The 27466-nt window shown below is 33.1% G+C and overlaps 2 protein-coding genes across 2 annotated transcripts; both read right to left on the bottom strand.

The window, feature by feature from the left end:
- Positions 1-12016: 12016 nt before the first annotated feature.
- LOC107782073 (uncharacterized) lies at positions 12017-15085 on the bottom strand. The gene is made up of 2 exons (XM_016602902.2): positions 14845-15085; positions 12017-12399 (listed from the first exon to the last, which is right to left on the bottom strand). Exons 1-2 carry the CDS (start codon positions 15041-15043, stop codon positions 12206-12208), a joined length of 393 nt encoding a protein of 130 aa, XP_016458388.1. The 5' UTR covers positions 15044-15085; the 3' UTR covers positions 12017-12205.
- A 7317-nt stretch (positions 15086-22402) lies between these two features.
- LOC107782075 (uncharacterized) lies at positions 22403-25469 on the bottom strand. The gene is made up of 3 exons (XM_016602904.2): positions 25262-25469; positions 23426-23551; positions 22403-22970 (listed from the first exon to the last, which is right to left on the bottom strand). Exons 1-3 carry the CDS (start codon positions 25385-25387, stop codon positions 22863-22865), a joined length of 360 nt encoding a protein of 119 aa, XP_016458390.1. The 5' UTR covers positions 25388-25469; the 3' UTR covers positions 22403-22862.
- Between the last annotated feature and the right edge of the window lie 1997 nt (positions 25470-27466).

The following is a 27466-nucleotide window of genomic DNA, read 5'->3' as shown; positions in this document are numbered from 1 at the left end:
CAAGATCCAAAGGGCCCATACTAAAAAGCATGACTAGTTCAGACCAAAGTGTCGAGGATGAAAGGACGAAGAATCAAATGCTGAAAGATGAAATGGATAAGATGAGACAGGAGATGAAAGAAATGCAGTTGGCCTTAGCTAGGGTACAAAAAGCGTCTGGCCCTCCCGTTACTCTCACTCTCCCACCAGGACACACGCCGGAATACCTTCTCCCGGGCCCTTCGACAAGCTTCCCCAGTTACCAATACTGTCAGGGAAGAAATGCCTATGATCCCCAAGTTTCACAACCCAATCAGAACCCTCTTCCACCAAATGTTCTTATTTTCGTGGCACCCCCACCAGCCACGCTGCAAAGATCATCCAGCGAGTCATTGTTTCAGGCTCACGATAACCAATATTACCTCTCTGAACTAACCTTCAAAGCATATGTAGAAGGGAGGTCATCAAAGAGATAAAAGATACGATGCAAGATTTTAAGGTAAGAAAGTTAAAGGTGAACAATGAACAATATACTCAAATGCAGAAGGTTGTGAATAGTCCAAATTGCGGATAAAAGGCTAGAAGCGTGGGGATACAATATCCAGGAATGATAGTAGTGTCGTCAGTGGCATACCTTCTAGCCTATGGTTTCTAAGTACCGAAAGGTCTAATTAGAGAGTAAAAGAAGAGTTAGAGACTATGTGATGTCTCGCTTGATGCTCCAGAATAACATAAGGAAATCTATGGTGCAAGCAAGTTGAAGGAAGGTTGTGAACAAGTATAAATAGATATGTGTAGGTCGCAAGTAAAAGTATAGTAGAGCGACAAGGTTTTAGGAAGACAGGAGTAAGCATAAGAAAAGGTGGGTGAAAATGTGACAAGAATGGATAAGTTCTTGGGATTAAGCTCATAAAAATAATAGAGTTGATGGATTCTCTAAGTTATAAAAGGATCAATATAGCCAGAATGAACTCAAAGGAGTCTAAGACTAGTAGCATTTAGAAGAGATGGAATGTTGCCATGGTAGTGGAATAAGGGCATAATTGTGATAGATAAAGGATGATGTTTGGGACTTCAATTGAGTAATGACTTGAAGAGGATTTCATGAATTGTAAGGGGTTAAAATACCCATATAAGGTGAGTCACAATGGGATGTTATAAAGTACGGTTATAGAAGTATAGTATCACCCCTAGGTGGATCAATCTTATTACTCTGGATATCCCCGATGAGACGCGAGCCCTAGTGGCGGTGTTACATAAAATATCAAGTTATCAGTGGTAGATGATGAATCAACATTAAGGTGAATCAATAATAGATGGATAAAAGTTCAACAATATGAGATGAGATTAGACCATCAGTCTTAAAGATAAGCAACGAGGGTAACCTGGAGTTGGTTGCAGACCTCAATAACGATAATCAAAGTATGAATTATGGTATAGTATGACCGACGTGGATGCAGTAAAGTCATACAAATGGATAACCTAGTCTATAAAACAAGATATAGCAATATTCACAAGTTCTACGAAGTACCGAGCAAAGAACTTCAACTTTCCAAAAGTAAAACTCTCGTCAGGCCTTGTCACTTGCGAGGGTCTTAAAACTTACTAAATTCTGTTATCCATGAGGGTACTAGAAACTTACTTCTGAGCATGTCTGGCACCTGATTTCCTCACGGAGGGTTTCTCCGGAACAAACAAAATTTTCTACCCCTGTTTTAATCAAAGAAAACTTGTGAGTTTAAACATGGTGGTTGGTTTGCGGCCTTGACTTTGAGGGCGATTGCTCCTTCACATCCCATGATAACTTCGATTTTAACTCGAAAGACCTTGCATGTTTATTAACTGACCACTTTCTCTATCACCCGTATCACGAAAAATACCTCTGATCCGTTCAAACCCAATAGCATTCATCAGTTGTGTTGTGCTCATGCATTGACATATACTGAACCTTTGTGTTTCACATGAATCCAAATGCAAGTCAATTTCCACCCACTCAGTAAACATGTTGTTCTTTCCTGACTTAACCCACTGGCCTTGGCCTTGAGGTCTATTGCTCCTTCTCTAAGATTATAAGCTTAATTTACTGTGAAATAAGTTAGTTTCTTTTTATGTTATTAAGAGGTCCTATCTATATTTCTAACAAATTATATTATTTGTTGATGATGAAGCTAAGTTTGAATATTTCCAAGGTGAGATGAACCATCAGAATAAAGAAAATACTCAAATGAAATATGGGTGGGGCATTTGCATCTATACCCACTTTTTGTGTCACATTTTAACTTGTGTCCTCTTTGCAAAAAAATTGCAAGTGTACCCACCTTTTCGCATAACTTCAGCATACGGGGCTGAAGTAGCAAAAGCAATCACGCAAAACTTCAGCATTTTAGTAGCGGACCTGAAGTTCAGCTCTAGAGCTGAAGTTTTTGTGTTGTAACTGGGAAACTTCAGCTCTAGAGTTGAAGTTTTTTTACCACCTATTAATATTAGATACTAGAGCTGAAGTTTTTGTGTTGTAACTGGAAAATTTCAGCTTTTGAGCTAAAGTTTTTTTACCACCTATTAATATTACATACTAGAGCTGAAGTTTCCAGTTACAACACAAAAACTTCAGCTCTAGAGCTGAAGTTTTTGTCTTTGTAACAGGAAAACTTCAGCTATAGAGTGTTCAATATAGCAACATGCATAGCATTTTGTCCATTACTGTTAAGCATTTCTGAGCAATTTGGGCAGTAAGAAGATGCTCGTTAGCTATTCGCAACACACGGCATAGCATGAATTAGGATCAATATGAGGGAAACCTAACTGCTTCTTCATTGCTCATCATTCTTTTTTTTCTAAAGAAACAACCATTTAGGTAGTACTATTAGTTTTTTAAACGACACATTTAATCACACAGAAAGAGCAAATGCAATTTTATCACCATTCACCAACCATCATCTAACCAGTCAATTGAGGAATAACAGCGAACTTAAAAATTTCAATGATGTCAAAATCGTAGGTTTTATATTGTTCTAAAATTGAATAAGAATGAGAGCAAGAAGAAGAAGAAGAAGAAGAAGAAGAAGAAGAAGAAGAAGAAGAAGAAGAAGAAGAAGAAGAAGAAGAAGAAGAAGAAGAAGAAGAAGAAGAAGAAGAAGAAGAAGAAGAAGATGAAGAAGAAGAAGAAGAAGAAGAAGAAGAAGAAGAAGAAGAAGAAGAAGAAGAAGAAGAAGGTACAAGTTAAAAGTTTAAAAAAATGGGTATAGATTAAATGGGGGCGACTAAATAGGGCGCCCATGCAATTTTTACGATATGGGATTAAGTTACAATGTAGTATAAGTTAAGGGAAATTTCCGTTCCTATACCATATAGGAAATTCATAGTTTGCATATTACCTTTCATGCTAATAGTATTTCTACAAAATATAGACCATGCATTAAATAAGGAATCATTGTAGCTGTAGGCTTCCTTATTTAGGCGCGCTAAAATTGGGGGATTAAATATTCTTCCAGATCTTCCAAACGGAAATCACGCTCATTAATCTTCTTCGTCAGTTTCGTTTCAAATTTAGCGTCTCTACATCAAACGCAATTATTCTTCTACAATTCAAAAATGAATTGATTATTCTTCTACAATTCAAAAATGAATTGATTATTCTACTACAATTCACAAATCAAAAACGACTAAATCTTCTACAATTCTTCTACATCAAACACAATTATGTTCAAATTTCAGTAATACAAAGCAAAGGAAAAGAGAGCAACAATTCCACCATTGATAGCCATTAAAAAGCTTTGAATTCAAATTTGGATTTTCAAAAATCATTATTTGTTTGGATTGGGTGTTGTTGCAAATAATTGAAAATATGGTTTGGAGTTTATATCTCAATTTTGAGGGGTTTTGGTGAAGATTAGACTTGGTTTTGGCTGAATTTCGGATTGAAACTCGAAGAGGAAGAAGAAGAAGAAGAAGAAGAAGAAGAAGAAGAAGAAGAAGAAGACATGGCATACATTATATTGCAGAAATTGTAGATAAATTGTAGTTAAATTGTATTCTATTGTTTATTTTTTTTCTTTTATTCATTTAACTATTGTATGAAAGTTGAACAACATTGTATAAAAATTATATTTAAGTGGTATTATATTGTAGTTGTATATAACTTAGTAGAAATAATGTATGAAAATTGTAGATAATTTATAGATAAGTTGTATAATATATAATTAGCTGTATGAAAATTATTTTTAGTTAGTATAAATCAGATACAAAATATACAAAAGATATATTGTATAAACTTTGTATGTAAGTTTTATGTTATTGTAGTTGTATTTCACTGGGTAGAAATAATGTATGAAAGTTGTAGATAAGTTGTATTCCTCTATAACGGGAGATGTTGGCATATCAAGTAACTTTAGTGTTCCAGACGAACATGCATGAAAATAAAGATTAATTCTGTTATGCACAGTTTGTAGATATTTTGTAGATAATTTGTAGAAACATTGAAATTCTATATTTTCATATTAATTTTTCAAATTATATGTAGTTTTGTCGTAGATTAAATGTAGAAACAAGCCATTGTGAGTCTTATTTGACTCATTCCTCACATTCAACCTATTCTACAAATTCATGCCTCTTTAAATACAATACAATCATACTTTCTTGAATTTAAAGGTATAGCAATATATATAACTTAAAAAACATCTTCTCCTCTGCAAAAGTTAGCTCCAAAACAGACGAAGTGGAATAACAAGCTCCCATCAAAACTTTTAACACAAAAGCTCAAAAATAAATAAACAACACTCTACAATTTTTCTAAAATTTATCTACAATTGCTGCAATATAATGTATGTCATGTCTTCTTCTTCTTTTTCTTCTTCTTCGAGTTTCAATCTGAAATTCAGCCAAAACCAAGTCTAATCTTCACCAAAACCCCTCAAAATTGAGATATAAACTCCAAACCATACTCCCAATTATTTACAACAACACCCAATCCAAATAAATAATGATTTTTGAAAACCTAAATTTGAATTCAAAGCTTCAAAGCTTTTTAATGGCTGTCAATTGTGGAATTGCTGCTCTCTTTTCCTTCCCTCTTATATTACTAAAGGAACCTGAAATCATAACCATCAAAAGTATTGTTGTGTATGAACTTTGAAGATTTGACTTCAATTTTGACTGGTTGTAGAAAAAAAACCTTGATTTTGGACGTTAATGGTAGATGGTTTCAATTGTTTTTCTGGTTTTAGCAGAAGGAATAATGGTTTGAAATGTGGGTGTGTGGTGATATGTGGGTGAGAGTGTGGGGTTGGGAGAGAGAAACGTGGAGGTGGGGATTTAGAGGAATATACGGTACCTTTAATTTAGGAGTGATATAAGGTACAATTAATGTACAGTTAAAACACATTATGATATAGAATTGGTAATTAGGTATACTAAATGTAATTAAATCAAACTTTAAACATTGAGGGTAATATAGTTTCTATATGGCATAGGAATGTAAAAATTCCTTTATTTAATCCATATATATTAGATTTATATAATTAATTCAATTATATGACTTTTACAAAGGTAAATAAGAAAGGTGGGTTCGTGGATATGCTTCATCTTTTCCCTATTCATATTCTTTTCCTTTTAAGAAGTATCTTATCCTAAGCTTCTAATGGAATACATTAGATACTTATAGTTAAAAATCTTGAGATTCTTTATATCTTAACTAGGAAAAAATGTTATGACAAAATATCATGAGCTCCACCAATTAAATCCTTGTTCCTGTTTCAAATTATTTGTACCACCTGACTTTGTGGTGAACATTTGGAGTGTTTGGAGGAATAAAACGGTTGTAAGTGTTTTAGCTATCATTTAACTAATAGACTTTTAACAATATGTTGGATAAACAAGGTAAACATATTATATTTCCTCCTATTGCATAGGACAATAATGAATTCACCCATCATAGTTCTAGTGCCTACTTTTTTCTCATATGCCACCCACTACTAAATAACAAGAATTAACGACGAATAAATTTTATAATTAAACGGTAAAATTGTAAAATTCTTCGCTAATTTTATTTAATTTAGTGATGGATTAGCGATATATTATCAAAATATTTTGTTAGCTACAAATAGTATAGCGCGACAGATTATTAGCGGCGAAGTTCGTAACTTGTTCAGATTATTTTTTAGTTGTGAATCTTTTGATTGACAATATTTTATTTGTATATACTTAATGTTTGTGATTTGACAACTACAATAAAAGATAGCCGACCTATTAGTTTAGATAGAAAAGATACGTTTTTCAAGGTTTCATCAAAGATCATATACTAGTATAATATATGAAAGTTAATGATTTATTTATTTTTTATTTTTTATTTTAAAGGTCGACTTCCTCTTTTAACTTTTCTTATGTATTTCTTACTTTCAACTTTCTAAAGCACTACTTTTAGCCTTAAAAAAAAAACAATACTTTTATGGAAGCTATTTATTGCGAAAAGACTATACTATAAATGGTAGGTGTCAAGCCATATATTTCGTATTATGTGATCCTTCTAAGCTGAGAAAAGAGCTTCAATCACCATCAAAAAATTATATTATTTAGGTAAAAACTATTTTTTAATGTATATATGGCAGTCGATTTATAAAGTATCTTGCATTCACACAGATAAAAATTATATTTTAATGTATATATGGATGTTAACGGACTCCACTTTATCTAGCATATGGAGACAACTATATATTATGTATTAAATTTTCTTGACTTTTTTGTGTATTTAAGTTTTAAAATTTTAAATTCTCTTTAGTGAAAATCATGAGTCCGCTATTGACTAAAACCCAATGAATATCTCAAACAGTCGACTTCAGAGATAATAAAAAGGAGTCTAAAGTTTCTTAATGGCAACACTGCTACCCATGATAAATATCACTAATTCACAAAATGCATAAACTTTCTAACGATTTGTTCTAGTTAAAAGTGTGCCACTTGAAAAAGAACCACTTCTAACGATTATGCTAAAAATAGCACGGGCTAGCCAGTTTTCGACTGGTCATTAAAAAATAGTTAGCGTTTGCAAAGTTATTGAAAAATAACCAATGTTTTGCTGAAACACGGAAAATTTTAGCATAATATTCTGGATTATGGAGCTTCTGCGTATAAACTTTCAGCATATTATGTTGAAACTCCAGCACACGGAAAGTTTCAGCATAATATGCGGGATTATGGAGCTCATGCATATAATCTTCCATCATATTATGATGAAACTACATTACATTATAAATTCCAACATATTATATTGGAAGCTCATATGTAAAAAAATTGAACTCCATCATATTTTGCTGAAATATTTCCGGATTTTTAAGAGTAATTTTGTTCAGATTTTATCTTTACATAAAAAATGGCTAAATTTTGATTACTTTTAAAATTGTGGCTATTTTTGAATTATCAGTTTTAATATGGCTATTTCTGATTTTTTTTTCTCCCGATTATGCTTTGGGAGGCCATCCACATATTTGTGAGTTTTATAACCTGTTTGCCCAAGCTGCAAAATTCAGCTTATTTGAGAAGTATTTTTTTTCAAAAGTACTTTTGGTGAGAATCAGTTTGTATTTGGCTAATTTACTTAAAAAACACTTTTGAGTAGCAATTAGTGTTTGGCTAAGTTTTTAAAAACTACTTCTAACTGTATTTTTTTCTTCTCAAAAGTGCTTTTCAGAAAAGTGCTTTCGGAGAGAATCTACTTTTTTCTCTTCTTCAAAACTGTTTCTGCTTCTACCCAAAAATACTTTTTTACTCTAAAAGCTTGGCCAAACACTTCAATTTTGAAACAAAAATAATTTTTTAAAAAAAGTGCTCTTGGCTCGAAGAAACTTACCAATTGACTTCTATCACTTTTTGTATGTATGCGATTATGTGGAGCGGGAGGGGACATACAGTTGTTGTCATCTTGCTCTGCCCACATTCCTGCAACTTCTGATACTATGAATAAGTTATACATTCATTTGATCTAGACCCGTATAATACTTGAGGGTAATGTAAAAATTATGGGTGTTTAATGGGTGGGCCGGGCCGGGCTGGGTAGGGAATTTTAGTACCCGTACGGATTATGGTCCGGGCTGATTACGAGTTGAGGCTTACCGGGTTTAACGGGTTCGGGTTCATCCAGGTAAAACTTGAACCGTAAGGGTTACGGGTTGAGGGGTCCGGGCCAGGCCGGGTTTAGTATTTTTTTTTTTTTTTTTTTTGTATTTTGTATAACTATTGTTAGTTATATAAAGAATACAAGGAAGATGGGGAAAAATTGCACTTATAAATTGCAAGTGCTATTTTTATTTCAAAATTCAAACTTACAAATTGAAAGGTTTACATTTAACAACAAGTAAATTAACCAAAAAAGAGTAAATTCAAAGGTTTTGCATTGCCTTAGTAAGTTTTTCATAATCAATATGAACTGAGTGACCTTCTTCTAGAGTATTAATTTCGGATGGGTTACCATGTGTTAATATATCTCCAAGTTCCTCGTCTTCTGGGCTATCAACATCTTCACATCCTTGATTTCTTCGCTCCGATCTAATCCAACCTCTGAAACATACTAAAACTTCCAAAGCATTGTTTCCCAATGAGTGACGGGTGTCTCCAAGTTGTTGTCTTGCTTGGCTAAATGCACTCTCTGTTGCAACAGTTGAAATTGACACATTCAGCACGTCCCGAGCCATGGCGAAAAGAACAGGAAATTGCTTTCTATTCTCATGTCACCATCCCAACGGTGAGAATTCCTTTGTGTGGAGCTCTTTTTGCTTCTGCAAATAGAATTGAAGTTCATCAATGTTCCTGCTACTGGTTTGAGTGTTAGAAAATGTAGAAAAAATATTAAAACTATCAAGGCCTTCTTCATCATCCACAGTAGCAGAAGTGGTACAGTGCATAGTGGGATTAACATTGTCTACACTATGAGCAACATCATCAATTACATTTGCATAATAATTATATAATTGTTGTAAATATTCATTTAGCTTGTTCATACAATTATATAAATATGGGGTTTCAGTTGGTCCAATCTCCATATAAGTATATAAAGCATTCATTAATTGGTGACAATCACACATCTTATAGAAGGATTTAAAATAACACTAATTAAGTAAATCAGAGGAATTGGAAAGAAATATTTTTTGAATTTTGCTTGCATTTTTTCAACAACATCCCTATATTTTTCTTTCTTCTTAAATTCAAAGAGTAGAAAAGAAATTTCAGCTATATGTACTAAAGTCATAGTAACAGTAGGGTAATATGCTCCAAAAAACTCAATAGTAGTTGTATAAAATTTATGTAAAAATTTAACAACATCATTAATGACCTCCCAAGTAGTAGTTGTTAACATACGGTTTGGATCAGTACAATGCGCGTTAGCAACTTCAGTTATTGGGAATCTATATTTGTAGCAATATTTTAAAAATATATATGTATAATTCCATCTAGTAACAATTTCGTCTGGCATGAATCTGGGTTTAAGGTTATACTGGACACGCTTATTCTTAAATTCCTTTATTCTAGATTGTCTATTATTTCCTTGAATAACACCAACTGCTCTTCTAACATGAGTAATCTCAGTTGGAAATAAATCAAGACCACTTTTAACAATTAAATTATAAATATGACATGCACACCTAACAAGAAAAATTTCACCAATAGGTGGTTGCAAATGCAGTTTTAATATTGAAATTGCGGCATTATTGTTAGAAGCATTATCAAAAGACATACACAATACTTTTTGCTTGAGATTATAAAATTCAACAACTTCACAAATAGTACTACTTATAAACGCAGCAGTATGACTCTGATCTTCATCATATTTAAAAGCGATAATACGTCTTTGCATACAAGTAGAATCATCTATTCAATGATATGTAATTGTCAAATAATCATTTCCATTAACAGCATAGTCAATATCAGAAGTTAGAGAAACTCTACAAGGAAGGTGGTTAAACAAATTACGTATGTATGTTTGATATTGTCCATGAAGACTTAAGATATCAGATCTACAAGTACTTCTAGGGATACCTTTAAATAAAGGATTGTAAATCCTTTGAATATACATAATAAGATATGATGAAGAAGCAAAAGGTAGACAACCCAAAGCAATCATTTTTGCTAACTCCTCATGATCCTTCATTTTATCATATTTCACAAGACATCAACTAGTAGGGTCTAGAGATGATTGATTTTCATCTCCATCATATCCCCATTTTATAGGATGCTCAATTCTCATATGTCTACTAAGTGTCTCAGTACCCCCTAATTGTCCTCCAGTCTTATGTTTAAAAGTATCATTACAAAGTTTGCATTTAACTCTATCAGTACCTTCTATTTCCTCAAAAAATTTCCAAACCTTACTTCTTTTTTTACGATTACTAGTCGGGGCCATAGGTGATCTACTACTAGCAACACGACCATCACCCCTGCTAGCAGCTCCAACACTACTAGGTGTAAGTGGTATCTCATCTTCCATTTCTAATTCATTATCATCTATACCAAAATCTTCATGCAATTGTTCATAATCTATATTATCATCAGGTAATGTTTCAGGAATATTTTGAGAGGTATTTAAATTACTACCAGATGCTGAAGCTGAAGTACTACCTCTTTTTTTATTTCCCCGATTAGTAACCTTTTTACAAACTCTTTTTGCAGTATTAAACATATTGTAAAAATTTAACTACTAGCAACAAATAAATATGCAAATAAAATAGTAAATAAGATAAAGAGTTTGAGGGAGTGCACCAAATTCAGCAATAAATTGAGCACTTGATGATTTCGCAACTCCAATATTACCACGAAGAAACGTCAATTGTTCCAATTTTGAAGTTCAATTGTTCAAACTTCAAATAATAAATACTACGATAAATTAAATTCCAAAAAAAAAAAGAGTCAAATAGTTGATTGCACTTTAATAAGTGAAGAATGAAGATTGAAGAATAAGAGAATATGAGAATTGAGAGATGAGTGAAGAAATGAGAAAGAGGGAGGGGGTATTTATAGTTTTTCAAAGGGGAGTTAATTTTTAAAAAAAAATCCAAAATTGGGCTATTTGTGCAATTCAGCTGTTGGGTCGTTGCCAACGGTTAGATCTGGGCCGGTTAACCGGTTTAACAACATTGTTCATTGACCGAGTTAGACCGGTCCGGGTAACCGCTATTTCGAAGGTAAACGGTGCAATCCGCCAGTCACCCTTAACCCAGCCCAACCCAGACCCCTTCTACCGGTCTGGGCAGATTCGAGTTTTAATCGGTCTGGGCCGGTCCGGAACCGGGCTAACCCAGTCCGTTTAACACCCTTAGTAAAAATCAGATGATTAGAAATGTTTATAAAAGACTTCAAAAACATAGAGTATGGATTATTGTTTTTATTATGTCCATCAAACATTTCACAATATTTTCATTCAACTTATTTGAACATGCCATTCGATTTCTCAATTCATTTTCACTGCCAAAGAAATATAGCTGTAAGTTTTAACCTTTTTGGTGAGTTGGGATCAAATTATTTATGAAATGGTACATTTGTCCTTGAACTCCAAATGTATAAATACGTCCATTACTCCGTTTTGCTAATTACAACACAAGGCAGACTCGAGCAGGTTTGGCAAAAACAATCTCATACCTCAACCAATGCCATCTCATAGCTCAAAGAAGATGAGATATTTATCTAGGATTAGGATTAGCCAACAATGGCCGATACTGCTGGAAGGATTCCTCTTTGGATAATAGGTATTGTAACTGATATTCTCAATTCCAGTACATAGACCAAATATTAAAGTACAAGCAAATGTTCCTAGATTCATGAAGATATAGAACAACATATAAGAGAGCATAATGAATGGCGAAAACAAGGTAGTCGTGTTAAATGAGCTTTTAGAGACGCGGGCGCGTGCCCTTTTTTTAACCGAAGAACAGATACATTGCGAAGTGCAATAGAACACTTCTTCAACATTTGCTAAGCCAAGTAAGAGCTTCTTGTTTCTCTACATCAGTTAAGATGTCATTTGGTATACAGAACTCAGATGAAAATATCCAAACAAGAAACAACAAACTTTAAAGAAACTTATATTAGAAATAAAGTGTATGAAACATTCGAAAAGAAACTACCATACAGCTAGATGCTGTAGCTTTTCTACCTAGAACAAGACTCACCCCACCCCACCCCAAACAGGAAAGGAAAACTAAGTAAAAGAAGAGTTACTGGATGATAATCAAAAGATTAAACAAAGTTAAACGCGTCCATCCCACAGAGATTCATTCCGAACCTTGCTAGATCTCAAGAGGGGCTCCACATCTCTTGGAGGGTTTAAACCGAGATTCTTAGCACGCTCCCATCTGTCCAATCTGCTCAATCCAAGACATGGTCCATAAGCCATATTCAAGTCAAATTGCCTTAACAATTCCTCCTTCCCGTCATAATCATCTGAAAATTTTGATATAAGAATAGGTAATACAAGAAGAAAAAAAAGAGATGGAGAATAGAAGACATAATAATCAGAAGCTTGTTATATTCTTAATATGTCCAGTTCTGAAATAAGTGAAAAGTTGTCGGCAGATTCCAAAGATTGTGAGTATTTCCTTATTTTAAATACCAACCAGTGACACATAAAAATTCCGCAAGCTACAATCCCTGATAACACCATACAAAGAAGACTTTCAATCACACTACTTATCAGAAATTTTCTAAGGGAGGTTGCATTTTAGTGATAATTCACCAGCACAATCAAGAATAGTACTACAAGCATTTTTACTTGGCTATGTTGATGATTTTCATGGAGCATCTGTGTTCAACTTGAATAGCAGCAAGTTTGTCTATTCTCTTTCTATATAGACAACTCATCGAAAAGCTAATTTCAGCAGCCTTGTTCGCAACTCATTTATACCACAAACAAATCAGGAGCAGAAAAAAAGTAAGTACCCTGGGTTCTCTTACTCCATTCTTGCAAATTTTTACCCTCTACCTTATGTAATCCATTGTCAACAAGAGAATAGTTCATGAATGAGGTAAACAACATCATCTCCAAACAAATGTGCATGTTTATCACTTATAATTTCACATCGTAGAATATGTATACAGTCATTTAGTGAACGTTTGGTTCATTGATTAAGCAGGATGAGGAAGTATGAGGATCAGTGATCCTGCACAGCATGTATCTGATAGCAAATGGTATGGTCTTATTACTTATCCCTCCGTCCATCATTTGAGAAATATCAATGCAAGAATAGTCAAAGGATAAAAAACCCAATGGATAAGAACTTAAAAATTGACTAATGACTAATCGTCTATGATTTTTCTTTCACAACTCACAAAGTGCTAATAAACTAAGCCTCTTTAATGTGTATTCGGCTTTTCAATTTCACAACGCTTCAGAAAATGTTGTTCAAATGTAATATGAATATATATCACTAATGATCATTTCTAAATAAAATATAACTATATATGCATGTCGATTAGCATTGATTAACTGATACCGTGTATAAATTGATTATATCATATGTCTTTGTATTAACTGAAAGTGTCTTATCTTGTTTTCTTCTTATTGCTGATTATCTAGATCAGAAATTTGTGCAGAGTAATTCTATTTAGTATACTTTGAGCATAACGTAATAAACAAAATTAACGCACAGGTCTATAGTTACACATCAAGCGTGTTAAAAAGTCTTTCTTCTTATTTAACTCTGTTCCAGTCAAATTGTGCCATATAATTTAACAGAGGGAGTACTAGGATTTGCTTCATATGGTCAATAACTAATACTCCACATGTATCATTTGAAATGCCATCAACAATGGAGTAACAAACAATAGATTTGGCATTTCAAACCAAAAACAACTTGTAAAAAAGGCGAATTATTGTAAGACCAAACTAAACAAGTTTCAGGTGTTTCAATCTAATCATGAACAACAAGGGGAATAAACATTAGGGCCAAGAATATATCGTACTAATTACACAACGTCAATACAAAACGATAAGGGGCGAGGGAAATTGTAGTATTAGGTGTATTAGCTACGAAGAAAAACAACTGTCTGAAAAAGCATCAGCAGACTATCATATGCTTCATATATTCCACTTTATATGACACTATTTCCTTCTTAATCCATTCTAAAAAGAATGACACATTTCTATTTGGAAAAAATTAACTTTTCACCTTATTTTACCCTTAGCGAGAAGCTTTTATTGCCACCGAAATGTTATGACGTGTTTTAAGACCACAAGTCTCAAAAATCTTCATTATTTTTTAAATTTTGTGCACAGTCAAACTGTATCACATGGGCGGATCTATGTTGGGCCAAGCAGGGTCACCGTCACATCGCTTTGCCGGAAAAGTTTACCGAATACACATATAAATGATATGCCAAGAAAAAAAGGAGTATAAAGAATATAAAGTGACACTACTTGCTAAACCTGCACTACTTGGTCCGCCGATTAGAAGCTTCACTTACAGATTTTAGGTTCGAGCCCCAATACCAAATGGATTTTCTTCTCTCTTTTTTTAAGTTTTTGAGCTTCAGCTGTTTAAAAACATTAGGTAGTAGGGAAGTTTTGAACTCGTGACCTCCAAAAGATTTCAAACCAGCTACACCACCAAACCAAGTATTCTACTGATAACTTAATTCCCTTTATAATTATGAGGTATTATTGAATACAGTTCAAAAATAGTACTACTTGAATAGTGTAGCTGATATGATCTACTTTTTTTTTTTTTGCAACGTAAATCATCTGTTTACTCTTCTAAATGTGACATAAAAATTCTGCGTACGCCAACCACTGATCACATAAATTCTTACGATAACTGATCTGTAACTTACTTTACACTCAATCAAACACTGGAAAATAATTTAAATGGATTATCAAAGGAAAATGCTTACCTTGCAAATTGGGAGAGCCGTAGACATTTAGGGCTGGAGAGTGGGTAAATTCAGAGCCGATAGCAGCCGCTTGCTTTGGTGTTATAGATCTCTTCGTAGTAATAGCAAATGGTGATTTTGAATTTGTTGGCTTAGTGATTCCGCCATTCTTATTCTTCTTTTGCCTATAGAAACCCTTCATATCAAATTTCGATGCCATTCTCTCTCTCTCTTTGCGATCTGATTTCAAATTCAAATTTTGAATTCTTCCTTTCAGAGGAGGGTGCATTGTTATTTATACCTTTTAACTTTGGGCCCATTTGCTTTTGGACGGGGTTTAGATTTTGTGCATTTCGTCAACTGTCGTGCCCGTATTCTAATGGGCTTTTAGCCTCCTGAAGAAAATGATCTTTACACAAATAGCCATCCAAATTTATTGTTTACTTTTTCTAGTTATATACAAAGTTTATACATTGATTATACATAATTATAAAAATATAATATATAAATTATGCATATATTATACTTTCACCGGCTATTGGATGAGCGGCTATCTGGGTTAATTCTTCTTAATTGTGTCAGATTTGATTGGTTTATCCTCTTGGTAGAAATGACACCAGGTAGCCACTCTAAAGAGAAACTATTTAGGAATTAGCCAATGCATTCTGAATTTTGATTTTTCGAGACAAAAATATTCTGAATTGTCCTAAATTTAAGATTTTAATTTCAAAACTTTAGGACAAATAAATAATCGCTAATTTGTAAATAACAGTCCAAATGGCTGTTTGTGCACTTCGCACACAAGATAAAGGGTACATTTGTGAGATCTTTGCACAAATAGTTGGTTGGATTAACTGTTTACTTTTAAACTTTTACATTGATTGTCCCTCTATGGAACTGGTATTTATTTGGAATTTTTACTTCTTATAGCAGAGATTGATACCTTATTTATTTTAAATAAATACCCTTTTAAAAAATTATATTTCATAGCTACCTTTTAATTTTTATAGCCAAATATCTATTTATGATTACCTTCTACCCTTAAGCCATAAAATACTCTTTGTATTATTTTTCTCTCTCATTCTTTTAGATTCTTCTCCACCCCCTCTCTCTCTCAACTCCAGTCTTTCTCCATGAATACAACCACTATTCTCCACTGATTCATCTCCATTGTCTCGCGAAATTTTCATTGTCAATGGGCTAGGGCTCTGAATCAATGTCGAAATCAAGCCCTAAAGAGAAAGATCCACCCCATTCTGATGGTCGTTGCTTTGCAATGAAATCTGGACATGGCCACTGCAACTCTTGCCTCTCACCACCTCCATTGCTATTTTTCTTCATCTACCAAATTCGCAATTACTAATAAAAGAAGACAATGTGCTATTGAAAATAAGGAATTTCTTTCATTTTTGCGCCAAAATTCGTGAGTTTCGAGTCAGAATCGCGGCCCTCTTGACGAGACGACATTAGGGTTGTTCTTGAACAAAGACGACGGAGTTTGGGGCGGAGCAACTTGAAGAGCCTGTTACCTTTTTTTCATTGTATTTCAATGTATCTCGCTGTATTCTATGTATTTCATTGTATTCATTGTCTTTTTTTCCATTGTATTTCAATGTATCCCGCTGTATTTCATGTATTTCATTGTATTCACTGTCTCGCTATATTCCATGAATGTATTCATATATATATTTTTTAATTAATATAACTTATGTATTCAGATGTATATATGTATTCAAATGTATCTGCAGTATGTATTCATATGTTTTTGCACTATAGATGACCTGCTATACTTCATGTATTCAATGTATTTTTATGTATTTAACTGTATTCAATATAATTATATAATTTCTCTGAAGATTGCTATGTTTTTGGGGTGTTTTTAGATTGAGAATCTTTTTTATAACTGAAAATACAAATTTTGTATGTTATAATTGAGTTGAGTTATATTAGGAGTCTATTATGTTAATTGATTCACTTTCCGTTTAAAAATAGTTGAATAGACCATGAATTGCTACGTTACTGTATTTGCAAATACATATCGTGAATACAGTCGAATACAATAATTTGTCTAGCTGTAATCCCCTGTTTCACGCCGTGAATACAGTCGAATACAATAATCTGTCTAGCTATAATCCCCTATTTCACGCAGAGAAATGCTACTGTATTTATGGACACAACAACTTAAATACATCGAATACACTCTAAAAACCTGAAAACATAGTTATAGGAAGTAATATAGTAAATGATAGCTACAACTAGCTAATAATCACTAAACAATAGTGGTTTGTGAAAATTTCTCTATTTATTTTTTGTCAACAGACGCTTTTAAGTTTAATGAAAATTTTATGGACTAAATACCATTCAGCTCCTTTTTTTCCATTTCTTCTTCTTTTCACAAAAACCACCACAATTCTTTAATTTTAAAAGTTTTAAATTTTTGTTTGGTGGTTGAAATTCGAAGTTAATATTTAATTATCATTAAAATCATTTGAGTATTAACTATTTGCACGTAAAATTTTTGTTCCGGCACTAATAATTTGATGACGTGCTTTAACAAATTTAAGTCTTTTTAGCCCTTAGAAAGTGTTTGAAGAAAATAAAGTAAAGGTGTGTTTGGTATGACAGAAAACATTTTCCATGAAAAATGTTTTCCTAGAAAATATTTTCCCGAAAAATGTTTTCCTAGAAAATATTTTTCCGAAAAATGAGTGGCTAAATCACTTATTTTCTCTTGTTTGGTTGGTGAGTGAAAATTTTTTTCCGAAATATTTTCTAGTTTTTAGTTAGAGAATATAAATATTTATAGGAAAATAATTTTTTCTGTTACTCTCCTCAATCCGCTTGTTCCAAAATTCTCATATTTCTTGTACTACTTCCCCATCACCCGGATGCTATTTTCTTCAAGAATTTAATTATTCTTTTCAAAGTTCACACAAACCCAAAGGAACTAATGCGTTGCTACTTTGCTTTTCACACAAGAACAACGTTGAAATTTGAACTTGATAGCTTAAAAGGAAATACTTTATTTTGTTGATAAAGAAAGTATCGTTTCTACAACATGAAAAGAAATTACTCATTTTATTGAATGAAAGAAAATGCTTTCTCTATATCATCAAAAAAAATACTCATTTTGTTGAAGTGAAAGAAAATATTTTTTCTAGATCAGGAAAAGAAAATACTTAGTTTGTTGAAATAAAAGAAAATACTTTTTCTTAATTTTTTCTACGTCATGAAAAGAAAGTACTTTTTTTGTTGAAACGAAATAAAATACTTTTTCTATTTCAAGAAAAGAAAATACTTAATTTGTTGAAACGAAAGAAAATACTTTTAATACATCATATTTTGCTGAAATAAAAAAAAAATACTCTATCTACAACATGAAAAGAAAGTACTCATAATAATAGTTCTATTTAGGGTGGGTGGTGGGCGAGGTTGGGGGTAGTTTGGGGGTGGGATAGATAGGGTGGGCGATGGGTGGGTGAGATGGAAAATAGAGTGGAGAAGGTTGAAAAAACGTTTTGAAAAATATTTTCCCTTATTTTGACAGGGATGTTACACCCCATGTTTTCGTACTTAGGAGTACGTCGTAAGTCAATTGATGTAAGCTCAGAAATGAAATCATCTTTGAAAAATTTATAAAGTAAGTTAATCATGTTATCATGGAAGTTAATAATATTTAAGATCATGAATAAAAAGTACCAAGATGGCTGGAAGGCTTAGAAGCTAAACGAATTGAAGAAGATAAGTTTTGTCGAAAGTTTTTGGTATTACACTGCGTTCTAAGGTGACGTATAATGAATATGAGACTTGTTAATCATGATTGAATGAGTGTAAAGCCATAATATTAATATATATGATGTTTGGACATAAAATATAATGTTTTGGAAAAATTGGATTTAACTTACGGAAAAATCGAGTTAAGATTTGCCTTGTAACGAGCCGTTTTGAGAAATTAAATTCGTAAGATTTATGATGTCATTTTGGGACATATATCATACCAAAATAAAGGTCTTGGAACCTAGTTTCCAATGGACAAACCCATTTATTCATACGACATCGAGATAGAGAAATATAGATTTTTAAATTAAGGGTCACCAAGTGATGTTGCCGCACTTCGGAGAAACTGGCAGGTTTATAGGCCAAGTTGCGATGCAATTTTCTCCCAATATATTGAGAATTACATGGATATCTTTATATTGAATTAAATCTCTATGTGTCTAGTTTTCAATGCTTCAAACCGTTTGTCAATACAATATCGGAGTAGAGAGATACAAGTATACGAAGTGGCACTGCTCAAGCTGCCAAGTAGGCAGCTTACCGACCTGCTTGGAGAATTTAGGCGGTGGGCTTATAAGTTGTCTATATCCATTATATTTCGTCAATATCCAGAGATCAATTACAGAAAAATACTCTCAAATTCTCCAAGAACTTGTCCAAGGTTCCAAGAACTAAACTCAAGAGAAATCAACGCAAATTCTCATCAAAGGTGTTAAAGCCTACAAGAGAATACTTCTATGATGTTGTGGTGTGATTGAGGGCTATTGTGAGCTAAGTTGGGATGGAGTTTCGAGTTGTAGCTGCTGTCCAAGGTATGTATAACATCTTCTTAATTGTGCCTAAGGTTAATCTTGTGTTGGTTGTGTTGTTTGAGTGAAAAACCATAAGATGCACTTGAAGGAACATGAGAACGGTTGTCTTTTTGGTTGGACTGTTTTGTGGTTAAAAACATAGTTCGTGGCGGCAAATTATGAGAAAAAATTTGATAATGTTATGGCTACTGTTGTTAAGCTTTCCTAAGTGTTAATTAAATTTATTGAAGAAGAAAAGATGAAAAACAAGTGATTGACGATAAAAATTAAGGTGCTAGATGTATGGGGCTGTTTTGGAAGACATTTTGTGGAGGTTTTAAACTAGAAATAATATGGTACATATAAGTATGATGTTCTAAAGGATGTAAACTAATTTATGGAATAAGAGTTGGATTCAGTTTATATCTTGTTATGAGTAAAAAACGAGCTTGCCGCTCAATATGATTATTAAGATAATTGGAGAAACTCATATTGGGTTATATTGTTATTGTTGCTAGTGTTGGTTATATTTGTTATTGTTGGGCTATTGATGACCCTTAGTGGTCTTTGGGATATATTAAAATAGGGGAGTTGCTGCCCGATTTTTCTTAAGTCATGCGACTAGCCAAATACGATGGTACGACATTATATGTCAACGACAATATCATTTCACTTGTTGTAAATGCAAGAAGTTATGTTGAGCTTGGTTGAGTAATAAGGAAGAGATCATACAGGTACGTTAAGGCTAATCCCTTCCTCCATTTTGGCATGATCTCGTAATTACACAAGTTTGATAACGAGGCATAAAGAGAAATTCATATTGCTGGATTTATGTACATTTTTCTAGTCTCATAAATTACAGTATTCTCCCTTATCATATTCAATTGAGTATTGTCTTCTTCCAGTTATGAGAGCAGAGAGTCTATATATATAGTATTACAGTATTTTCATTACCATCGAGCTATAATCGATGGGCAGACCCCTATTAGGCAACCTATGATCAGATGGTAAGTTATATGCCGAGCCTACTGTGGCCGAGTGCCTATGAGCGAGCCCATCATAATCGAGATACAGAGCCTAGTACGGCTGAGCGCCTATGAGCGAGCCTACTACGGCAAAGCAGTTATATATATACTGAGCCTTATAGGGCCAGTCAACTATTTTACTTACTATATTGAGAGAGTTGAGTCAGTATCAGCATGTAAGCATATCTTCAGATTATCTTTGACTCTCAGTTACTTTCAGTTATTATATTATCAGTTCAGTTTCAGCTTTCAGTTATTCTGTTGCCTTACATACTCGGTACACTATTTCGTACTGACGTCCCTTTTGTTGGGGGATGCTGCATTTTATGCCTGCATTCCCTGATAGGTAGTTAGATAGATTTTCCCAGTAGACAGAGTCAAACATCAGCTTGGTTCGTACGCTCCATTTTCTCGGAGTTACCAGGTCTTTACCTTGGAGACTATTTTATATATACAGGTTTGATGGGTAGGTCGAGGCCTTGTCCCGATCATGATACAGTTCAGTTATCTCTAGAGGCTTGTAGACGAGTTATGTATATTTTGGTCTATCAGTAGACGTTCATGGCGGCCTCATATATATATGAGCTTTTGGGTATGTTTATCCCTTAAATGAGAGAGATGATATTTTAAGATGATTCAGAGTATGACCTCATCGGCCTAAGTTAAGGGTTACCCCTCTAGAGTTCACAGTTACAGAGTGGTACACTCGGGCCGAGTATGGCATCGGGTGCTCGTTGCGGCCTATCGATTTGGATCGTGACAAGGGAAAATATTTCCTCTAATTGGATGGAAATGAGATCATGAAAAAAAATATTGTTTAAAACATTTGAGCTAACCAAAGATGAGAAAATTAAAAGTTATTTTTCGAAAAATATTTTTATTCATACCAAACACACCCTTAATCATATAGTATTTGCATTTGTGATCAACTATATATTAATTAATCTATTAAGCAAGTCTTACAACTATTCAACTTTAGTATTTCCTCCGTTTAATTTATTTGATATTCTTTTTCTTTATGGAACGTCTCAAGTAATTTGACATTCTTTCATTAACAATACAACTTATTCTATACAAGTTACACATTTTTAAGAACAATTCATTTTACTATACAAGTATAAATTTTCACGTGATATTTTCTATACTAGTTTTCACACTATCACTCTAATATTTCTTCAATTACTTTCGGTATGCGTTCGCGGTTTGGTAGGGCTTTATCATCATTTCCTATTGCGGTTTGGTAGGGCTTTCTCATCAATTCCTACTCATTAGGTTATGTTATTAAAATTGTACGTAATGACATCATAAAATGACGAAAAATGATACAATATATACAAATATTATATTCATCAAAATAATACAATACAATATATTCAAAGAGCCTTTGTATAATTTACGAATTCAGCTTAGTAGGGACCTAAATACAGGAATTTTTTTTCTCAGAGTAAGACCACGCTTTATGACGAAAGGGGAAGAAATGACAGATCACATGTCGATCTGTGATCAAAGAAAACTATACCTGAAGAACGGGATAGAGATTGACAAGCACAAAAGAGTAAGCTTGGCTATTAATCTACGCTCATTGATGAGACGACGACATAGAAAAGAAAGTATACCTTTTGTCACCTTGTCACTTAAAAGTAAAGAAGAGATACACACTTTGGAATCAAAATTTGGTGGAATTTGGGATGGAATCAAATGCACTTGCGGTTAAGACAAGTCCTGCATCTCCTACGTAATGCAATTGACCGACCCTCCATTTCTTTCTTTCAATAATGCCTTCGCTTCAGTTCAAAACGCTATTTACCAAAGAAAGATTACCTTTTTTTTTAATGGAAGAAGTCGAAGGGGTGAACGAGCACTGCGGTAACAAGCCGTAAGAAAGATGAGCAGATAATTCCTTCTGCCGGCCTTTATAGGAGTAGGAGAGTGCATGGTGACCAGAGATTGAGCCAGGATTTTAAGTTTGTGGGTTCGAGATTCTAATCATATTAAGTTACTGGGTTCTACATTAATAAATTGTACACATTTAATGAATTTTTTCTAACAAATACAAGGTTCGAACCAAAATTACTGGGTTCAACCGAACCCGCATCGGACTCTCTAGCTCCGCTCCTGGTGGTGACATAGACAGACATCCAATCCTGCAGTAGCTAGTTGCTCGGCCTTAATCTTGGGCTGATCTCAGACTTCAATCAACCCCGTACCATATGTAACAACCATCCAAACAATGGGCTGAGAATTCCAATGCTTACACAATATATATCCAACAAAATTAGATGTACCAAAATTCATGAAATATAGAAAGAGTTCCAACCTGATCACTACTACTACTACTACAATATACCAACAAAAATCTGATAAAATAAACAGGTAAAATATTTTGATAAAATGGAATTCAAGACATTCAAAATTGTGAAAAACCAAATGCCTATTAATTTTGTAGTCACTTTTTGCCAATGACTTTTTCCTTGACTGTTTCCCATGTACCCTTTTCTTCCTCTTCGTTCTCTGTTGCCTTGTCCAAGACCTTCTTTCCCATCTCTGAAATTACCTAATCAAAATAAATTAAGAATCATAATAAGTTGTCAAGTATATATTAAGATAATAAAATGCTGGCATGAAATAATAGCATTACAATATTTGACTAGTATCTGTTCTTATTATCAGTTTAATATATGATATGTGGGCCATTAAAAAATATGATGGCCTATTGACAACTTCAACCAAGTGTTACTTATTTCGTTCGAATTATAATTACCTACTTATATGTTGTGTTTGGTACGATGGAAAATATTTTCTGAAAAATATTTTTTTTAATTTTTTTCATATTTTGTTGGTTTAAATATTTGAAACATATTTTCCTCAGGAACTGATTCTTATGTAATTAATAATTCAATTTTTTACCCTACAAAATAATTAAACATGAAAGAAACATTATAGGTCTGATTAAATTTGGAAAAATTAAAGTCGGAAAAAAAACAAATTGTAAATAATAAATGGAATTACATCTCCAGCACTAGAAGAGACAGTCTCTTTGACAGTTTCACCAACGCTCTTTACTTCTTTAGCACCTTCCTTCACTGCTACTGCTGCTTCTTTGATCTTTTGGGCCGTCTCTTTATCAACTTTTGCCTGTAAAATTTATATATTTTCCAAAAGAGAAAGGAAGTACAAAAAAATGTTCAGAACAATACAAACAAATCATCACTTTAAGAGTAAAATAAACATGTACCTATTAAGAAGAAAATTCTATGTATATATTCAATGGTGTGCTCCAGTGGTCAATGAATTAGGTGAATTCAAGACCTAAATACTAGTAAAAAAAAGGAAAGAGAGGGATGGAATTTCTTTCGCTTTTGGCATAGCGAGCCCCTGGTGGAAGGCTCGCGGGACAGGCTATTAGCTCAGTGGTAGAGAGCGCCCTGATAAGTGCATTGATGTGCCTTGGCTAGGGCTGCTTCGGGCGGATTGAGCGGTTATTTACTCTTAACAGTTTGGCTTAACGGTTATCGGCTTTTAAATGTATTAATCCGCTAGCCATCCGATAAGATATCGGGTGGATTGGTATCGGTTTACCTCTTATCGGGCGGTTTACAGCCTAATTCAACCTATATTGTACGCTACAGAAAAATGACAGTAGAATGGGAGATAGTAGCAAGATAACCTTTTTGGGGCATTTGCAGCAATTTAAGGGCATAAATTCGAAGGTAGATGGTATCATTGGCAAGATTTAGGACTTCATGTTAGCTAGACAGTACAATTTATCCATACAGATCAAATGGTTCTTCTCTGTTTGTTGTGGAAGCTTATTGTTTCCCCATAATCACGAGCATATACTAAAACAATACAATTTAATGTTAAAGTAGAGACCACAAGTTCAGATAAAATTTCCTATTTGTGAATTCATAATTCCAAATTAATAAGCAATTGAAGAATATAATATTACGCAGTGCACAAAAGAACATATCGGAATCTAAAAAAAACATCTTCATGCAGTTCATACTTTTCACATTTTCCCTGACCTTTCTTAACGGGCTAACGGGCTAACGGATTATCCGTTAAGAAAATTGAATAATTCACCCCTAAATCGATAAGTCGTTAATAAAAAAATTCAATCTGTTCCCCGTCTATTAACCCGTTAACCCGTTACCAGTAAGCCATTAAGCTTCGGTTCGGATCGGTTTTCGGTTTCAGATCGGTTTTGAACACCCCTAGCCTTGGCTGTGAGGCTTCTCAACCCCATAGATAGTTCAATGTGCTCATCAGCGCCTGACCCTGAGATGTGGATCATCCCATGCGTCCTAAATTTTAGTTTTGCAGCTCAATTTTTCAGGGCCTCGGTCGCACTTATTAGGGCGCTCTCTCGCTTTTAACATAGCGAGCCTTGATCGGAGGCTCGCATGACGGGCTATTAGCTCAATAGTAGAGAGGGTTATGTCTCAATAGTAAAGAGCTGCGAGGGCTCTCTGTCACATGGATAGTTCAATGTGCTCGTCAGCGCCTGATCCTGATCCTGAGATGTGAATCATCCAAGACACATTAACATAGCGTACTCCCCCTGTTTGAATCGGAGTTTGAAACCAAACTCCTCCTCAAGAGGATGGACAGATAATTCGGATAAGATTCAATGTAGATCCAACTTTCTATTCACTCGTCGAATCTTGGATAGTCCGAGTCTTTTTAATCTATCCTAGGTCTTGGTGAACAAAATTACTTGATGCATATTAGGAAATAGTACGTAACACATACTCACAAAAAATAATCTAAATACTCACAAACTGATCCGAACACTAATTGTTCTTTCCAAATTCTAAAAACTAAAATGGGAAAATTGAAACTTACTATTTCAGAAGGTCTTGTGGCAGTAACAAAGCCTCTAGAAACAGAAAAACTAGTAGCAGGGACTAAAACTCGAGCAGAATTAATGGAGTTGGACATAGTGAAAGCAAGTTTCAAGTTATTAGCCATATTGCTTCTTCTTCTAATTTTGCAATTTGCTTTTTCTTTGCTTTAGACGGTACGGTGATTTTTTCTGTAGTATATTTTCCTTTTTGTTTGTCCCCTATTTTAGTTGTTGTGTTGTCGTGTAAACTTGTTTGGTGGAAGCCAAAGAGGATGCCACGTGTCTGGTTTCTGCGACTTTATTGCGAAAATGGAGAATTTTTTTTTTTTTTGGTCAAGAGAAAACTTCTCTTATATGGCTATTAAATTGTCTGGACCTTTTCAACTCGGTTTGAAAAAATGGCCAAATCAGTAATTTCTTTAATTTTTTTCACTGATAATTAACCTAAATAGTTATCTACCAAATCGATTAAACTAAATATAATCGGTGAATATATAACATGTGTATAATTTATATATAATTTATTTATAATTATATGTAATCAATGCATAACTTATATATACCCACTAGAAAAGGTAAATAATGAATCCGACCGGCTATTATGATCACCTAATTTTTGACCATGTTTGAATTTATTCCCACTTTTCACACTCACTTCCCACTTCCCCCACTCTCTCCACTCATGTTCCCCACCTATATTCCTCATTCTTCCATCACATAATCTCTACTTATAACATACGACACGCACACAAAAAAGGGGCGGAAATTAGCAAAACATTTCAGCCATAAATAAGATTTTTTTTTATAATTTTAAGTATTATTATAATATTTTTGTAACTATAAAATAATATTATTAAAATAACATGACGTTTTAACACTAAAGTATTTTTAAGTATAAAAAATAGCATTCTTTTTTAAATCATTAAATAATAAGTGCGTAAAATATAACAGATGGAGTAGAGATAATTCAGAAAATACTTACACCTATCATCTTCATTTTTAGGCATTTAATCCCTCTATTCTAATTGATGGGTTTCTCGGTATTTAACATATAAAAAAAGTTAACTTTTAGAGCTAATTGAACTGATTGAATATAACCCTATCAAATAAATTGCTAATTTTATTTCTTAAATGAATAAATGTAGTGTCAACAATTTTATAGTATTCAACAATTTGGACCGATTTTTAATTTACACGAATAATGAAATACAAGAATGTACCTAGTAAATATGTATATATTTAGCATTCAGTATTAGATTCTATGTTTGAAGATTTTAAATTTCAGCGAAATATATACATCACTAAAGAAACAATCTTAAACAAAATATATGGATTTATTTACATAATCAAGGAATAAAAATAAATTGGACGTTTGCACGTAAAACAGGTTTTTTTCCAACAGTCTGCATTAAATATTTTAGATTGCAGAATTATAAAGACTAAAACATCCTAAAGGATTTTTTGTAATACATTTACTAATTAGTAATTATATAGATCTCAATCCTTAGAATTGATTCAATCGTATCCAAATATTAAAGCAGAATTATCACCTTTTTTTATCAAGAGATAATTGCACTAGTGGTCCCATAGTTATTGAAATTTTTTAATTTTGGTCCTTGTAATATTTCACTAAACATATTTAATCTTAAATTAATTAAAATTTGTGTTCTTAGGCCCTTTACATAGTAAATATTTTAAGACAAGTAAAACATTTGGATTGATCGGCCAAAAATAATTATATTTGCTAACTAATTTTTAAAAATATACATTGATTATGTATGATATATATATATATATATTTTGGTGACTATTATTTTTTAAAACTGTGTAGTTTTTTTAATATTTTATATTTAGATTATTTTAGACCTATAATACCTTCAAATATGGAGTAATAATACAAATTTAACATAATATATAAAATTTAAATAATTTAATTGTCAATAACTCCTTAAATTTGTGAAAATTAACAAGCAAAAAGATCAATAGCGGACATTTTGATTAGTTGAAGGTGTCTAACCAGATAATACAAGGAACCAAAAATAAAATTTGGCGATAATTCATAGACCAAAAACACAAATTTCCCTTTTATCATTAATAATAAAGATTCAAAATAATTAGTCATATCTTTTTCATATTAAAAAGATCCAAAATAATTAGTCAAAACTTTTCCATATTAAATATACTCTTGAATGGCACATATAAAT

This window comes from Nicotiana tabacum, chromosome 11 (assembly GCF_000715075.1).
Source record: "Nicotiana tabacum cultivar K326 chromosome 11, ASM71507v2, whole genome shotgun sequence".
NCBI classification, from domain to species: domain Eukaryota; kingdom Viridiplantae; phylum Streptophyta; class Magnoliopsida; order Solanales; family Solanaceae; genus Nicotiana; species Nicotiana tabacum.
The sequence above is the reverse complement of the archived record's forward strand: the minus strand, read 5'-3'. Positions and strand labels throughout refer to the sequence as shown.

Excerpts from the sequence above, each read along its gene's own strand:
- LOC107782075 (XM_016602904.2), bottom strand. The coding sequence starts at position 25,387 with ATGGCTAATAACTTGAAACTTGCTTTCACTATGTCCAACTCCATTAAT. Across the intron at positions 23,552-25,261 it reads CCACAAGACCTTCTGAAATA|GCAAAAGTTGATAAAGAGAC; the intron begins GTAAGTTTCAAT and ends TAAATTTTACAG. Across the intron at positions 22,971-23,425 it reads TCTCTTCTAGTGCTGGAGAT|GTAATTTCAGAGATGGGAAA; the intron begins GTAATTCCATTT and ends TATTTTGATTAG.
- LOC107782073 (XM_016602902.2), bottom strand. The coding sequence starts at position 15,043 with ATGGCATCGAAATTTGATATGAAGGGTTTCTATAGGCAAAAGAAGAAT. Across the intron at positions 12,400-14,844 it reads CGGCTCTCCCAATTTGCAAG|ATGATTATGACGGGAAGGAG; the intron begins GTAAGCATTTTC and ends CAAAATTTTCAG.